The sequence below is a fragment of the Aegilops tauschii genome, chromosome 6 (assembly GCF_002575655.3).
Source record: "Aegilops tauschii subsp. strangulata cultivar AL8/78 chromosome 6, Aet v6.0, whole genome shotgun sequence".
NCBI classification, from domain to species: domain Eukaryota; kingdom Viridiplantae; phylum Streptophyta; class Magnoliopsida; order Poales; family Poaceae; genus Aegilops; species Aegilops tauschii.
The window spans coordinates 134,899,148-134,915,696 of record NC_053040.3 but is presented as its reverse complement, the minus strand read 5'-3'; the positions used below and the strand labels follow the sequence as shown (position 1 = coordinate 134,915,696).

The 16,549-nt window shown below is 47.5% G+C and overlaps 3 protein-coding genes across 3 annotated transcripts; 2 read left to right on the top strand and 1 right to left on the bottom strand.

The window, feature by feature from the left end:
* Positions 1-1,294: 1,294 nt before the first annotated feature.
* On the top strand, positions 1,295-3,801 carry LOC109749393 (protein transport protein Sec61 subunit gamma). Its single transcript, XM_020308357.4, has 3 exons — positions 1,295-1,554; positions 1,655-1,784; positions 3,582-3,801. The coding sequence occupies exons 1-2, from the start codon at positions 1,461-1,463 to the stop codon at positions 1,768-1,770; spliced, it is 210 nt and encodes a 69-aa protein (XP_020163946.1). The 5' UTR covers positions 1,295-1,460; the 3' UTR covers positions 1,771-1,784; positions 3,582-3,801.
* A 1,564-nt stretch (positions 3,802-5,365) lies between these two features.
* On the bottom strand, positions 5,366-8,734 carry LOC109749401 (protein CYPRO4). Its single transcript, XM_020308370.4, has 2 exons — positions 6,897-8,734; positions 5,366-5,896 (listed from the first exon to the last, which is right to left on the bottom strand). Exons 1-2 carry the CDS (start codon positions 8,571-8,573, stop codon positions 5,615-5,617), a joined length of 1,959 nt encoding a protein of 652 aa, XP_020163959.1. The 5' UTR covers positions 8,574-8,734; the 3' UTR covers positions 5,366-5,614.
* Positions 8,735-9,117: 383 nt separating this feature from the next.
* Positions 9,118-10,558, top strand: LOC120966280 (uncharacterized). Its single transcript, XM_040392203.3, has 3 exons — positions 9,118-9,289; positions 9,387-9,530; positions 9,891-10,558. The coding sequence occupies exons 1-3, from the start codon at positions 9,227-9,229 to the stop codon at positions 10,452-10,454; spliced, it is 771 nt and encodes a 256-aa protein (XP_040248137.1). The 5' UTR covers positions 9,118-9,226; the 3' UTR covers positions 10,455-10,558.
* The last annotated feature ends 5,991 nt before the right edge of the window (positions 10,559-16,549 follow it).

Genomic DNA, 16,549 nt, shown 5'->3' with positions numbered 1-16,549 from the left:
GTCTGGGTTGTTCTTTGGTTTTCTTTGTTCTATTTTTCCCTTACCGGCCTTTTAGTTTTACTTACTATTTGATTGTAAAAAAGGTTTATTTATTATTTTCAAAGAAAAAAAAATCAAAAATTTGGAATTTAGAATTTCAAAAAATCTACAAATGTTTGGGTTTTCAGAAAAAAAATCACATTTAAAAAATGTTTTAAAGAATTTTTCAGTTTTTTGAAAAACAATTAAAAATAAATATATGTCATGTTTTCTCTAAAATTAGAAAATCTTTAAGAAAAAAAGAAGAAGCATGGACCGGCCCACTGAGCGCATGCCCTTTTTTAGAGTCACGTGTAATTTTATTCAAACTCGGCAACCATTATGGGTACAGATGCTTTGGATCATAGACCCAAAAAATTACATAATGGCTCATGTTTCTAAGAATTACAATGAAATCTCTTGATGGCTTTATTCTTTGTGGTGACAATCCTTGCAACATGAATTACTACCCAAGCTTCAACAAAGATAATGCGGTTAGTCTGAAGTCGTGGCACTGCCATCCGTATACCTGCATAAACTTAACTACCTTAAAAGGTTTCTGAAGCTCTATGAGCTGCCCTACGTCTAAAAATATGGGAAGTTGTGAGTGTGGAACGTTCTTGGTCCGGGGACAACCCCTAGTAATATAGGTCGTCGAACCACAAACTCTTTACCAAGATGTCAGATAAGCACACCAAACCACAAGAGATCATACAAACAAAAGCAGCAGACACTAACACAAATCTGTGTGAACGCATCTGCGAAGACATAAATCCAACTTCCGCAAGATCAGACCTGCGTAGGAAAGACATCTCTAGCTGTGATACTACCTGATAAGGCATCATCACAATAGAAAAAACTAAGTAACTTTATTCTCACCGGTATTGCACCCTCCGCAAGAACATAAAATACCATAAAAATCGTACTTGAAAACTTTTAAACATGCCTGGAAGGATATGACCCCCCCCCCCCCCCCCCCAGTTGTCGTCGCCTCTCTTCTTCTCATACGGCTTCCAACTGCTACGTTTGTTAACGCGCCAATACTTGATAACTGCTTGTGCTCCCCGGAATATTGTCATTTCCAAGGAACCCAGTTTTCTTTTTGAGGGACAGTAACCCAGATTTTTTTAGTTTTTTTTTTCGAGAATCAACAGGAACCCAGATATATATACACAATAAAATTGGGCGCATTGAAGCCCAAACAGCAATACGAAAGTTGGTCCCTTTTCTTTAGTCTGCAAGCAATTGGGCTCACTGAAGCCCAAATTGGTCCATTTTCTTCAGTCTGCAACCCCAGGAGGCCCATCCAAGAAAGCAGCAGACTTGTCTCATTAAACACGCATCGTCCATCCACATCGTCAGACACGAGCAAACGCACCTCCACCTTCTGCCTCCCACCTCTCCGGCGAGATCTCTCTCTCCGCCCCGCGCCGCAGCCAGCCATGGACGCCGTGGACTCCGTGGTCGACCCGCTCCGGGAGTTCGCCAAGGACAGCGTTCGCCTCGTCAAGCGCTGCCACAAGCCCGACCGAAAGGGTAAGGACCCGGCGATCTCCTCCGGCGCATCGGATCCGCCGCCGCGGCGGTCGTAGTTCTGGCCCAGATCTGACGCCGTATCGTTTTCTGGCGTGTGCAGAGTTCACCAAGGTGGCCATTCGGACGGCCATCGGGTTCGTCGTCATGGGCTTCGTCGGGTTCTTCGTCAAGCTCATCTTCATCCCCATCAACAACATCATCGTCGGGTCCGGCTGATCTCGTCTCCGCAGGTACTTCTTCGCTCCACGCACCCCCCCCCCCCCCCCCCCCCCCCCCCCCCCCTCCGATCTGGGATCTGGTTTCTTCGTGGGAAATTCTGTGCGCCCGTTGTCCGGATACGTTTGTCTGTGGATGTTGCGCGTGCGATTCGCCGTCGTGAAACTCTCCCTTGTGGTATGGCATCGTAGATCTGTGAGATCGAATGGGTTACTTGGCAGAACTGGCTCCAATTATGTGTGTTCTGTTCGTGTCTATTCGGTAGTGTGATTGATGCAGTGGTCCTATGTTTGGGTTAGAATTGTCATTTTGGTTCGTTTTCACCAGGGTGCCATAGTTTTGAGACGAGTGCTCACTGAATTGACTCTAGTGGCTTCCGTGATTTCCATTTTTGTGTGCTAGAGTAGTGTTTTTGGTTTGGAGCCGATTTTTGGGCTCTGGCCGGGTATTCTCATGCTCTTAGCCTCTCACAAGTTACTTACCTTACCAGCATTGAAGCCTAGAGGTGCGAGTTACTTGGTTGGAGGAGCCCGGTTGGTCGTGATTTCGTAACCGGTCACTGACCGGGCCATCTGCCTGGACGTATAGGAGGGCATTTGAGGAGCCCGGCTGTAGATGCCCTAAGGGAGTCACCATAAGTAGTATATGCATCATCTCCTTCTGTGTCAAATGTTTCATTGTAACAGCCAGTGCAAACTTGAACAATGTGTGCTTATATTTAACTATCCATACACAGGTAGTTATTTTCTTTATTCTATATACTCAATTCTTGATGAAATTAAATGCCTCTATTTGTGCCTTTTTTTTGTTCGCCTGCGTTTAGAAGTGCAAACTTCCAAGCTAATATCCTCTAAACAGTTGGTTTGATCTGCTTTAGAGGCTTACTGTGGTTTTCATTATTCACGCTGTTTTGATCATCTTGACAATGTTTCATTCAGTGACCTGCTCTACCCTATATAAAATTGCAAGGTAGAACCATGGTGATGATAAGTTAGGCTTGTGTGCCTGCATGTGGAAGCAGTATTTTATGCACCAGGTCCTTTTAAATAACCGTATGCTGATATTTTCAAGTATTCATGTGATCACAGTCAACGACATCCATCTGATATATCAGAAGAATGTGTGCCTCCTTATATTTGCATTTTAATTTGTGAGTGTGTCTGATTCAGGATTCAGAAAACATGTGATCTTACATTGTTGAACTACATATGTCTGAACAAACTAAACTTTGCAACTTCTGATGGTATATAAGACTGGAATATGCCAAATATTTTTGTTTGATAACCTGCAAATTATTTAAGTTGAATTTATAGCAAATATATTCTAAACCTTGAATCCTGGATTATAACCCTTAACCAGTGCTAAGACAAGTTAGTCATGAGCCCAACATTTTCATGATAGAAGCTGGTTGTCAACCATTTGAGTTGGTTAGGCTTCATTGCATTTTGCTTGCTATTCCAAGAGGGCTGCTTTCATCAATTATGAAATTGCAATTACTCTTGTCCTCAAACATTAAACATATCACCCAACTTTGTATTTGATCAATTGGTATGGTATGTTTAATTCTGAGGACGTGTGGAGTTCACATTCTGTATGCAATATTGCTTAATGAAATGGCGATCCATGTGCATATCATTACAATCTTGGCATCATTGTTGTGCGTCACACAAGTAATATCATCGGCCTGATGTGTCTGCTGCAACCCCTAGTCACACCTGCTAGCACATGTTTTTTTCCTTCTGCTCCTGGTGAATTTATTTTGCTATATCGACATCGTGACCAGTCTAAGGTTTTCTGTTACTCTTTCCCAGGTGAGGGGCCGCAGGACGAGAGGATGGTGTCCATTCATGGAGGCGGCGCTGGTTTTCTTATCCTCGTACCTTAAAGCAATTCATTTAGGACTTCATTGTAGAGGACAGTTCCCTTGTGTTTTCATTTGAAACAGTTGTATTGGTAGACCTGGAGCAGTTTTGAACCTGATTCCGGCTAGACCGTAATATCAAGCAGTGAATGACAAGAATTGAAACCCTATCATTTCCTCTCAGGTGCAGTTTGCTATGCTGCCTTGACCTTCATACTTTCATCAAGCTCTATGCGTAATTATCCAAAAGGAAATGCTATGTTTATGTCATAGCATGTACTACTAGCTGGGAGCCCAAGATAGTTGAAGTATTACTTAAACATTTTAAATTAGATTTAAGGGCCGCTGATAAATGGATCACCACCAGCGATATTAGATTTATTCATCGATTTGGTCGTATCTTGATGAACAAATACGATGGGTTCACACTGCCATGCCTAGAATTGTGAAGCAGCAGCAATCTCTGAGTTAGTGGGGATTGCAGATGAAGCGGTTTAACTTCAACAAAAATGTTGCTTGCATTGCCAAAGAAAGGGCCTGAGACACCAAACAAAGACACACGGACAAAAGTCAATTCTTCGCTCAAAAAAGGGCAGGCCTCCTTTGGTTTGCAGGTTTTTTTTGTAGGAATTCTATATGATAGGATTCTCAAAGGAGAAAAAAGAAATCCTTTGGAGCCCTTTGGTTTGTTGGAACTTATTTCTATTCCTATGTATAGGATAGAAACCAATATTTTACATTTCAAAGAAAAAAAAGTCTCAATGAAAAAATTCTTATCCTATGCATCAAATGACATCTCACTCCCTATAATTTTCATGTTATCTCACTCCCTATAATTTTCATGTTCCTATGCCCTATCCTATGAACCAAGAATAGTAAAATCATAGGAATGATGGTGTATTGGATGACCTATAGGAAAAAAGATGCCATTTGGTTGATAAAGACAAATTTCATTACATGTGAGCTAATGTTTTTCTTTGTTTGAGAGGATAGGAACCAATCCTACATAGGAATAAGGAATCATTCCTTTAAACCAAAAGGCTCTGAAGGAAAATTTCCTATAGGAATTCCATCCTATAGAATTCATACAAACCAGGATTCGGAATCAGTCTTCCATAAAAACTAAAAACCACATGTCAGTATGTCGCCACCACAGATATTAGTATATAGACTTTTTGGCCTCCTTTGGTTCATAGGATAGAAATAGGAAAACTATAGGAAGTGAGATGACATGTCAATTCCTATAGAGAAAGAGATGTCACTTGATTCATAGAATAAGATCTTTTCATTGAGTCTAGACTAATGTTTTTTCCCTTTGAAATGTGAAGAATTGGTTTCTATCCTACATAGGAATAGGAATCCATCTACAAACCAAAGGGCTCCAAAGGAATTTTTTCTACAAAATCCCTCTGAACCAAAGGAGGCCTTTATAAGTTCAAAAACAAGTAGTACATATTTGTTAAGTTCAAAAACAAGTACTCCATCCGTAAAGAAATATAAGAACGTTTAGATCACTAAAATAGTGATCTAAACACTCTTATATTTGTTTACAAAGGGCGTAGTATTAATTAAAGAGCAAATTTTGTCCATGCTTAGATACTGTAAAGCAGCTGCAATCTATGATTTTGTGGAGATTGCGCAGGAAACAGTTTAACTTCAACAAAAATGGGCACTTGCATTGCCGTAGGGCCAAAGGAATCAAACCATGACACATGGACAGATGAATACATCATGTTTGCAGAGTTGAAATTCATTCCTTCGTTCAAAGAAGTTCACAATCAATCTAGCCAGTACAAATCATCACTCCGTAAGATAGTTTTGCTAGCAATCCACATAATCATAAATCCTGTAACAAGCTATGACTAAGATAGATAGTCATCACCACACTTGGAAGTCCAGATCCGCAGGTCAAGAAGTTACATGACAGCACGGAGACCAACAGCCCAACTGAAAAAAAGAACACTGAGAGGGGGGAGCGCGGAGCTAGCGCTGGCTAGACACGCTGAAGGAGGTGACCTTCATGGGTGTCGCGACAACCAGCGGCGCCTCGGGGCAGTCGCTCACGTCGTACTTCTCGTGCATGAAGCGACTGGCCACGATGGACTCGTCCTTGGGGATCACTTTGTAGCAGTAGCAACTCTTGAGCCCCTCCTGATTCTTGTAGCATTCGTGGTGGCTGTTCTTCACCTGGAGGAAGTTCCACACCACGCTGTACCTCCCCACGGTCGTCACGAGATGCCTCTCCTGCTTGCCATTATCCGTGACCTACGTAGTTACTAGATTGAGTGCTTGATACCAGATAGTAAATGCACACACATTGTTCAGTGCAGGCAGAAAATTTTCTCAATGCAAAAGAGGATCGTTCAGGCTATTGTGATAGCTAGAAGAATGGCTTCGTTGCCATTTTGTTTATAGTGCAAGAATATTAGGTGATTTAAATGCAGCAGAGTCAACCATTACCCATCAACAAAGATAATGAAGCTCAAACATAGAACCACAGAACTGCAGCCAATGAAGCAACAAAAAATGCAGCCAGATTTCCTAACCATGCATAAGACCACAAATGTCTACCGTGTGTAAATATGCAAAAGAAGCTCAAACATTGAAACCTAGACACTCTATAGTTAACACAAAATATTAAACATATTAGACAGGGAAGGTACAATGGTATTTGCAGTAGCTACAAATATTCTGCCATGTATGAACAAAATATGACAGTGACAAAATTTCAATTTCTACAAAAAGTCAAACCGGCTTGCTGGTCCTATATGCTAGTGCCAAAAATGGAGGTGATATGACTCAAGAGTACACACTAGCATATGCCTTGCCATGTAATCGATACATCAATTATTTCATAGCCAATATGGCAATATCAACAAATAAATGACCTGCACAAATATTCAATCATATAGCATACATGACCTATAAAAGTAAAAATAAGTAAACATAAAGGTAGAAATCCAAAAAGTGACGAGCAGAAGCCACAAAATAGAATCTAGCACCGTGTGTGACCGAAAACCTTCTACAGAATTACTATGCCCATAAGATGTGGAGTAGACCTCATAAATTGGTGGTTACTAATATTCAAGATATCAAGAAATGTCACTTTCAGTCATCTGATCACCGATCAGTCCCAACTTAAATGCAACATAGCATCTATATACCAGACCACAAATAAGTAAATTTGATCAAGTCTTCATGTAATGCAACAATAAGTAAATTTGAGCAGGAATTCACAATAGCAGAAGTGGTAAGATGTACTGACCCATGAAAACCTGCCCTCACGGAACTTGCTGTTGTCCCCTGCAAGATGAGAGTGGAGTGGGCTGAGCTTGAGCAGTCTTGGTGCAGCAATTCGGTTCCCCATTCTTCCACCAAATCCTGTCTTCTCCTTCCCATCCTTGTCAATGAAAATGGTGCATATGAGTACCAGATAGGTATCAGTGGTTCCCAGTATCCACTTCCCATCGTACGTCACATCCACATGAGTGATTGGTGAACCCAGCCCTGGGAAGGCCGTCTTCGCCATCCTCATAGAGCTCTTTGAGTACAACCGAATTTTCCCATCCAACGAGCCTACCACGATGGACCCATCACCAGTTGATGCAAAGCACTGGAAGTTTGTTCCCCTGGAGAACTGATGCCCCTGGGTCCATTCCAACACTGGGGACTCCATTGAACTAGCCAAGTTCTGCACTATTCCATGTCTATCCCTCATATCCCACCGGCACAACCGGTTGTCATCTAGTCCCAGGAATGTGGATTCAGACGCATCCATCTGTGCACCCTTGCTATCATTAGTGATATCCCTCATGTTAATGTCAGCTCCATCCTTCCCGAACTTCCATTGTGAGACCACCTTCCCTGTCTCAATGTCAAGCTGATGCACCCCCTTGGCATGTGGCTTCCCATCAGTTGCTGGGCTCATCAGGAGCATGTTAGTCTCGGCACGCATCAGAAGTGCTTTCTTTGGTGTGGTGAAGTTTGTTCCCCCTCCAGAGATCTTCACAGAGACACCCTTCCCGTGTATGCCGTGCTCAAAGTTCTTGACCACGTGAATGCCTGAATCACCAACAAGGAAGCTGTTGTCAAGAGCACCCAGCGCAAGGCTCTGTATGTTACCATCACCCTCCTCCACAGGCTCCTCAAATTCCCTGAAATCCTCCATCAGAGGTCTCAGCATCGGGCTCCGTGCAGGCATCGGGCTGCCCTTGGGGCCTGGCGAGAAAGCATCACTGGCGTCCTCCCAGATGGACTCATCGCCACACTCTGGGCGCGCCCACGCAGCAAACTCCTTTCCAAACACCTTGGCGCGGCCCTCGTCGGTGGCCTCGACGCCGTAGCTGTTCTCGAACAGGCAGCTCTGGTACTTGGCGTTGAAGTCGCCGTAGCCGTCGGCGTGCAGGAACTTGAGCGCCCAGACGCCGTCGGCCACGAAGTCGACGCGCCGCTGCACGGGGAAGGTCTTGAGCTGCAGCTCGGGCCCGACCTTGGCCCGGATCTTGGAGCCCACGACGAGGAACCACGGCCCGGTGGGCTCGTCGTCCTCGTCGGGGTCGGAGGCGCCCTCGCCTGAGCGGACGAAGGACACGGCGGCGAGGCGCTCGGAGTTCACCCAGCGGGCGGCGGCCGTGGAGCCGCCTATGTGGAGGTACAGCTTGACCGCATTGACGGCGGAGGCGGAGGCGGAGGCGGAGGCGCCGGGGTTGGGGGCGGGGCTAGGGTTCGGGGAGATGGGCTCGGAGTACTTGAGTTGGAGGTTGCGGAGGTGGTGGTCGATGTCGTCGACGACGGAGGCCGGGGTCGCCAATCTGGCGGCTTTGGAGGCGGAGGCGGGGGGAGGGGTGGAGAAGTCGGAGGAGGCGTCGGAGGCGCGGGAGGAGGTGTCGTCGTCGTCGGAGTCGGAGAGGTCGTGGTCCTCCCGGCTGTGCGAGCCCCCCATGGCAGCGGCGGCGGTTAGGGTTTCGGGGAGGAGGCGGATGGAATGGGAGGGGAGCGTAGGAGAATTTGAAATTTGGGAGAGGAGCGGAGGGGAGGGGGAGCGGAGGAGGAGCGTGTGCGGCGGAGATCTGGGGAAGACGAGTTGATAAACGTTGGGGAAATCAAACGGCAAGCACTGATTCAATGCCTTTTTCGAATTGGTCAGTATACAGCACCACGTCAGATCCAAGCTTTGTCCGAATTTTGTAATGAGAGCATAGATCCCGCAACTGGCCGACCGGTAAAATGCGCTTGAGGGAGTAAATTGCTTAAAACTATCACGTTTGTGGTTATGGTACTCCAAAACTATTATCTTTGCCGAAAGTAACAAAAGACCATCATTTATGTGGTAAGTGAATAACAAAACACATTAAACGAGTTGTGACCCGCGACTAATTGGAAAGCTGACATATCGACCCCATTTGTCGGAACCACGTGGCCAGGGCTAACGGCCGAGGCCAGACGGTCGTTACCACCGCTCGTTAAGTCTGCTGCCTCCTCGCGCGCGGTAGGGCATTTCATCCAACCGCTCTCTTCTCCGTTTGTTCCCCTCTCGCGCAGCACCTGCCGCCATCCGCCGCCGCGACCACTTTGCACCGCTGACGGGAGGAAGACATGGTTTCTTGGTCTGATGGTTTTGACTCGTCCTCGTCGTCTGGCGATAATTGTGTGACCCAGGTTAGCTTCTGCTCATGTGCATCTAGGGTTGTGGTTCTAGGGAGAAAGGGGAATATCTGTTCCCGGTAGAAATTGAACTCATTTTCCTTATGTTTAGCCACATGTGCCCATGGAGTGCACGAAATGGAGCGGCCTGGCTCTGAATCATCCTGCACGTTGTGAGCATCGAGCCCCCTGTGAAAAGTTGGTGGCGTTTGAATCCACTAATAGTGGCAGGAGGTTTCTAGGCTGTGCAAAAAAGGTAACCTAGTAGTGCAATTAGGTGTTAAAGTGTACAAATTTTATTGCTTAGTTGTTTTAGTGATTTTGTGGAATCTATGAATTGTTATCTTCTTAGTTGACTGATAGAATTAGGTCTGCAATCAGGATGTTAAAAGTGTAATGTTTTGCTCATAATTCTTGACATAAGTAGGGAGGCAGTTTTTTATGCTCCGTCCATTAGTCTTGATATAAAATTTTAAGGCTCTTATATTTTAGCTCTATCTTATATTTCTACAAGTAGAACATTAGCACAATTAAATTGGTTAAGTGGTTTTGCATTGTTTTCACTAAATTGGTTCTGCATTGGTTTAATGTTATTTCCTTTTTCACACATTCATAGGATGGACCTAAGTGCAAGTATGTGGAATGGTTTGATTATGAGTGGCCAATCCCATTGAAGCAAGCTTTAGCTAGGATCTGGACTATGTATGAGGAGGAGGTGACCGAGAGGTTGAGACAGAATGTAGTTAATGCTGAAGAAGTCTGCAAGGTACTGGAATATAAGAGGAAGATGGAAAATGACCTGAGGTTCTTTAAAGTTAACTTTGCTAAAATGGTGGCTGACAAGGAGGATGCAATTGCCCAGTTAGGCAATGCACAGATAGCTCTTAGTCACCTGAAGGAAGAGCTTGAGAAAAATAAGTTGGTTGTCAAAGCAGACACTAACATCCATCAGGTGCTAAGGGCCAAAGCAGAGAAAGAGAGAGACCAAGAGAAGCTAGAGAAGGTGAAGCTGCTGCAGGAGATGGACCAGATCAAGCAGGAGAGGGACAATTTGTTGGAGGAGAGGGAGAAGTTCAAGCAAGAGAAAAGGCACCTGGAGTACATCATAGGTGATCTATTCAAAGAGAAGGAGGCCACCAAGGGGAAGATCAGGAAGATCAAGGAGATAGTTGATGAATGATTTAATGTTGTTGTACTAGTATCTTCTATTTATATCGCTAAAAATTGCAAGACATTTGTACTGAAATTTGTGCTTCTACTGAATTTAATTATGTTACTGGATTATGCTATTAATGCCTTATTTCTACCTATTTTGTGTTTGATGAAAGTGCCATATTTTTGACACATGAGACATGTTGTGAGTAATAGAATTATGCTATTCATAGTGTTTAGATGGTCGGGTTGTTGTCGAGAGTCCGATGACCATTATTTGGGGTAGGGTAGGTTGGGTTGTTGTCGAGGGGTCGATGACCCCTATTGTAGGGTAGGGTAGGTTGGGTTGTTGTTGAGGGGTCGATGACCACTATTTTAGGGTAGGGTCTATATGGTTGGGTAGTTGTCGAGGGGTCGATGACCCCTATTTTGGGGTAGGGTTTATATGGTTGGGTTGTTGTCGAGGGGTCAATGACTCCTATTATGGGGTAGGGTTTATATGGTTGGGTTGTTGTCGAGGGTTCGAGGACCCCTATTTTGGGGTAGGGTTTATATGGTTGGGTTGTTGTCGAGGGGCCGACGACCCCTATTTTGGGGTAGGGTTTATATGGTTGGTTTTTTGTCGAGGGGTCGATGACCCCTATTTTGGGGTAAGGTTTATCCGTTTATATGGTTGGGTTGTTGTTGAGGGGTTGGTGACCACTATTTTAGGGTAGGCTAGGTCGGGTAGTTGTCGAGGGGTCGACGACCCTTATTTTGGGGTAGGGTCTATATGGTTGTGTTGTTGTCGAGGGGTCGAGGACCACTATTTTAGGGTAGGCTATGAAGGAAATATGCCCTAGAGGCAATAATAAAGTTGTTATTTATATTTCCTTATATCATGATAAATATTTATTATTCATGCTAGAATTGTATTAACCGGAAAGTTAGTACATGTGTGAATACATAGACAAACAGAGTGTCCCTAGTATGCCTCTACTTGACTAGCTCGTTAATCAAAGATGGTTAAGTTTCCTAGCCATAGACATGTGTTGTCATTTGATGAATGAGATCACATCATTAGAGAATGATGTGATGGACAACACCCATCCGTTAGCTTAGCATAATGATCGTTTAGTTTTATTGCTATTGCTTTCTTCATGACTTATACATGTTCCTCTGACTATGAGATTATGCAACTCCCGAATACCGGAGGAATGCCTTGTGTGCTATCAAAGGTCACAACGTAAATGGGTGATTATAAAGGTGCTCTACAGGTGTCTCCGAAGGTGTTTGTTGGGTTGGCATAGATCAAGATTAGGATTTGTCACTCCGTGTATCGGAGAGGTATCTTTGGGCCCTCTCGGTAATGCTCATCACTATAAGCCTTGCAAGCAATGTGACTAATGAGTTAGTTACGGGATGATGCATTATGGAACGAGTAAAGAGACTTGCCGGTAACGAGATTGAACTAGGTATGGTGATACCGACGATCGAATCTCGGGCAAGCAACATACCGACGACAAAGGGAACAACGTATGTTGTTATGCGGTTTGACCGATAAAGATCTTTGTAGAATATGTAGGAGCCAATATGAGCATCCAGGTTCCGCTATTGGTTATTTACTAGAGATGTGTCTTGGTCATGTCTACATAGTTCTCGAACCCGTAGGGTCCGCACGCTTAACGTTCGATGACGATTTGTATTATGAGTTATGTGATTTGATGAACCGAAGTTTGTTCAGAGTTCCGGATGAGATCAAGGACATGACGAGGAGTCTCGAAATGGTCGAGACATAAAGATTAATATATTGGAAGGTTGCGTTTGGACATCGGAATGGTTCCGGGATGTTCGGGCATTTTTTCGGAGTACCGGGAGGTTACCGGAACCCCCCGGGGAGTTAATGGGCCCTAGTGGAGGGAGGAGGCGGCGGCCAGGTGGAGGCACGCACCCCCGATGCCCAAACCAAATTGGACTAGGGTTGGGGGTGGCCTCCTCTTTCCTTCTCCCCTCTTCTCCCTTCCCTCATTCTCCTAGTTGGAATAGGAAAGGGGGGGGGCGAATCCTACTTGGACCGGGAGTCCAAGTAGGACTCCCCCCTTTGGCGCGCCCCCTCTAGGGCCGGTGTCGGTGTCAAAACCGGCGGATCTCGGGTAGGGGGTCCCGAACTGTGCGTCTAGGATCGATGGTAACAAGAGACGGGGGACACAATATTTACCTAGGTTCGGGCCCTCTCTATGGAGGTAATACCCTACTTCCTGCTTGATTGATCTTGATGAATATGAGTGTTACAAGAGTTGATCTACCACGAGATCGTAATGGCTAAACCCTAGAAGTCTAGCCTATGTGAATATGGTAATGAGTATCCCCTTATACGGACTACGCTCTCCGGTTTATATAGACACCGGAGAGATCTAGGGTTACATGGGGTCGGTTACATAAGAAGGAATCTTCATAGTTGGTCGCCTAGCTTGCCTTCCACGCCAAGGAGAGTCCAATCCGGACACGGGTATAGTCTTCTGCCTTCACGTCTTCACGGCCCATCAGTCCCGCCCAATGAATAACAGGTCGGACGTCCGAGGACCCCTTAGTCCAGGACTCCCTCAGTAGCCCCTGAACCTGGCTTCAATGACGAGGAGTCCGGCGCGCAGATTGTCTTCGGCATTGCAAGGCGGGTTCCCTCCTTCCGAACTCCAGAATAGTCTTCGGATGCGATGATTGTATCCGGACTTGTTACACACACCACACACAACCGCAGAGAGAGTATATATTTTTACACGAGTTCCATCTGCTGACAGCTTTTTGCAACGTAATATCACGTCTGTCCGGTCATAATTTCGAATCGTTTTTCGTCTGCCATCCCACGTTTCAAGACGTGGTTCTTATTGGTGTGTCTTGTCGAAGCAGAGATGGTGTCCCCTTATTGTGGGATTCTCATCAATGCGGGCATGGGTAACCCAATCGTGCCGTTTATATAGCCCTTGGGAATAGGCGGATCTTAAGGCGAGTGAGGAGGCGTTTAATATATGCTGCCTTTATAAGGGGATAAGGATTCCCTCTTCCTCTTCTCACGCTCTCTCTCTGTCTCCGCCTTTCCAATCTCGAGCTCCAGCGCCCAAGTTCTCATCTCCTTTCCACTCAAGCAACCATGTCCGGATCCGGCGGTCAGGGCAAGTGGATGGTCTCCTCCGTCAAGGAGGAGGACATTACTGAGCTCCGAGCGGCCGGATATTTGGCGAAGGGAATCGCCCACCGCTTGCCGGCCGAGGGACAAATCGTCCCCACGCCGGAGCCCAAGGAGAGGGTAGTATTCCTCCCTCATTTCTTCCGCGGGCTAGGGTTTCCACTCCACCCTTTCGTCCGCGGGCTAATGTATTATTACGGGGTAGATTTCCATGATCTGTCCCTGAATTCCTTCCTCAACATCTCGGAGTTTATCGTCGTGTGTGAGGCCTTCCTCCGCATCCAACCCCGCTTCAGGCTGTGGCTCAAAGTCTTGAACATGAAGCCGAAGGTGGTGGATGGCCAGCACGCGGAGTGCGGAGGAGCCATGGTGAGTAAGCTGTCCAACGTCTCTTGGCCCAAGGGCACCTTTGTGGACACGGTAAAGGAGTGGCAGAAGCAATGGTTCTATATCACTGAACCTCGCGGCACCACCTGGGCCACAGCTGCCGAATTCCGCCCCGGCGCTCCCATGCGACTCACCTCCTGGGTCGAAAAGAGTCCGGACTAGTGTTCGCCTGACGAGCTGATAGCGCTGCAGACACGCGTCCAAAGCATGGTGACCAAGAATGTCAAGCTCGTCGATGTAATCCAGGTGATGCTAGTTCACCGGATTCTTCCGTGCCAGCACCGAAGCCGCCCTCTGTGGGAGTTCAATTCGAAGAAGCACTAGACCTTGGTGAGGCTCTTCGAGACTACTCACGAAGGCGCAGGGCAACGAGAAACCTCCGGCCACGGATTCGGACCGTGGTCACGATTGTAAACACCCCGCCAGCGAGGTATGGTATTTTTTATGTACCCCCAACTTAATTTTTTCAAAGATGATGTGTGAGCTTTTATTATTGCCTTTTCAGGACTGGATGGAGAGGGCGAAGCGGATCCAGTGTCCGGCTCCGCTGCCTGAAGAACCAGTCATCCCGCGTCTGGCGAAGATGTTGGTGCCGGCGCCATACAAGGCGCCGGAGAAGAAGGCCAAGAAGAGGGCAAAGGGGGCCAAGAGTGGCCCCCGTCGCAAGGGCACTTCGGATGTGACGTCCGAAGACGACGAAGCCCATTCCTCTGCCCTGAGGATAATGACGAGGAAGAGGAGGAGGAGGAAGAAAACAACCCTCCCCCTGAGGATAAGAAGAAGAAGAGGGCGGCTTCGGCGTATCTAGAGGCGGAAACGCCCAAGAAGGGGAAGGGCGTCCCGACAGTCAACACCGCGTGGGACATTGACAGCAGTCCGGAACAACGCCCCCGTGCTAAGCCCCAGGCCGCATCGTAAGTGACATGGCTTGCTTGTGCGCACATCCGGCCCTTTCTCTCCATTATCTTGACATAGTTAACTGTACTATTGCAGTCCGGCCCACTACCTAATCCAACGATCCTCGTCTGGAGGTTCGTTGGCTCCATCGGAGATGGCGAGCATGTCACCACCGCCCGCTTATTCCCCTGGGGGCAGGGATGACACCGAAGTGTTGTCCCGGAGGGCTGCTCCGAGCCGGGGAGGAGCCCAGGACGCTGTCCGGGAGGCGCCACGAGGCGAAGCCTCCACTGCCGGACATATGGGGGAGCCGACCCCCATGGAGACTGGCGAAGAGGGCCGCATCCAGCTCGGCCCTCAGCCGAATACGATTCCGGAGACCCATATGGCTCCGGAGTCGGACAAGCAGCTCCCTTTGAAAGAGGGAGGTGCGCCGCTTCTGCCGGTGGCCCCTGTCCATCCAGGGACGCCGGATAACCTGATGGAGGCGCTACGAGGCGCCTCCGTTATGGACGAGCACCGTGTCCTTATGGGCGCGGTGGTTGAGAAGGTTCAGTCCGCCAAGAGTGGACTGAACGAAGCCTGCAGCAACCTGTTGACAGGTTTCGAGGTAAGTGACATAGGAAGAGAAAAACCCCATGTAGTCAGTAGCCCCTGAGACACTGTCCGGTGCTCGGCGAGGAGAACCGGACAGGGGATCAATCTTTTATTGTAGGAGACTAACGTGATATGTATGCATAAGCAGGCGTCGCTGTTGGCCGCAACCTCGCATGTCGCCGAAATCTCTGAACTGAGGCAGAGGCTGGAGCAGACCAAGAGCGAGCTCGGCGAGGTTAAGGTTCGGCTCCAGCAGCAAGGTAAGTAACAAATTGCTGTGTATTCGGAAAGCATAGGCGCTGTGTATTGACTGTAGTGTCATAATATGTGCAGGAGCCGCGACCGAGGTCGAGGCCCTAAGGAAGGCACTGGGCGAGGCCGAGGAGAAGGCTGTCCAGCAGCAAGCCGCCCGGAAAAAGCTCAAGGCCCGGGTCAAGGAGGTCCAGCCGGAGCTCCAGGATGCAGTGAAAAAATGTGAGTCCTTGGAGCATGATGCGGTCGGTTCAAGGGGCCTAACTCGCCAAGGCTCGTCAGAGCGTGGAGACCGCACGGAATGAGGCCCAGGCCGCCCTCCAGGAGATCCAGGAGGCCAACAAGATCACGGCGGGTAAGGCATTTAAGATGCAAAGCAAGTATGCAGAGAAGCAGTACCTTTTACTAACCCGGGTTCGGAGTTCCCCAGGGGCTTTTGCGGATCTGCCACGCAGCGTATCAAACGCTGCGGAGTTCTACCGAGCCAAAGGAGGGGGTTCTACGGAGAAGCTATTCTGGTCGCAGTATGCGGCGCCAGAGCATCCTGTGTCCTTCACCGATCAGCTGAAGCAGCTGGTGGAGCTGCACAGGGTGGCCGAACTAGCCATGAGGGATTTGATGATCCGGCTATGGCCAGCCGAAGCTATGCCCGGTAGCTACTTCGGACTCATGAGGCGGCTAGTGGAAGCCTATCCGCAGCTGGACGTTTTGAAGCGCTCTGCCTGTTTTGAAGGTGCTCGTATGGCCTTCGCTCGTTGCAAGATGTGGTGGGCGAAGATGAACGCCGTTGAAGTTGCCAGCGGGCCGCCTATGGGCAAGGAGCACCG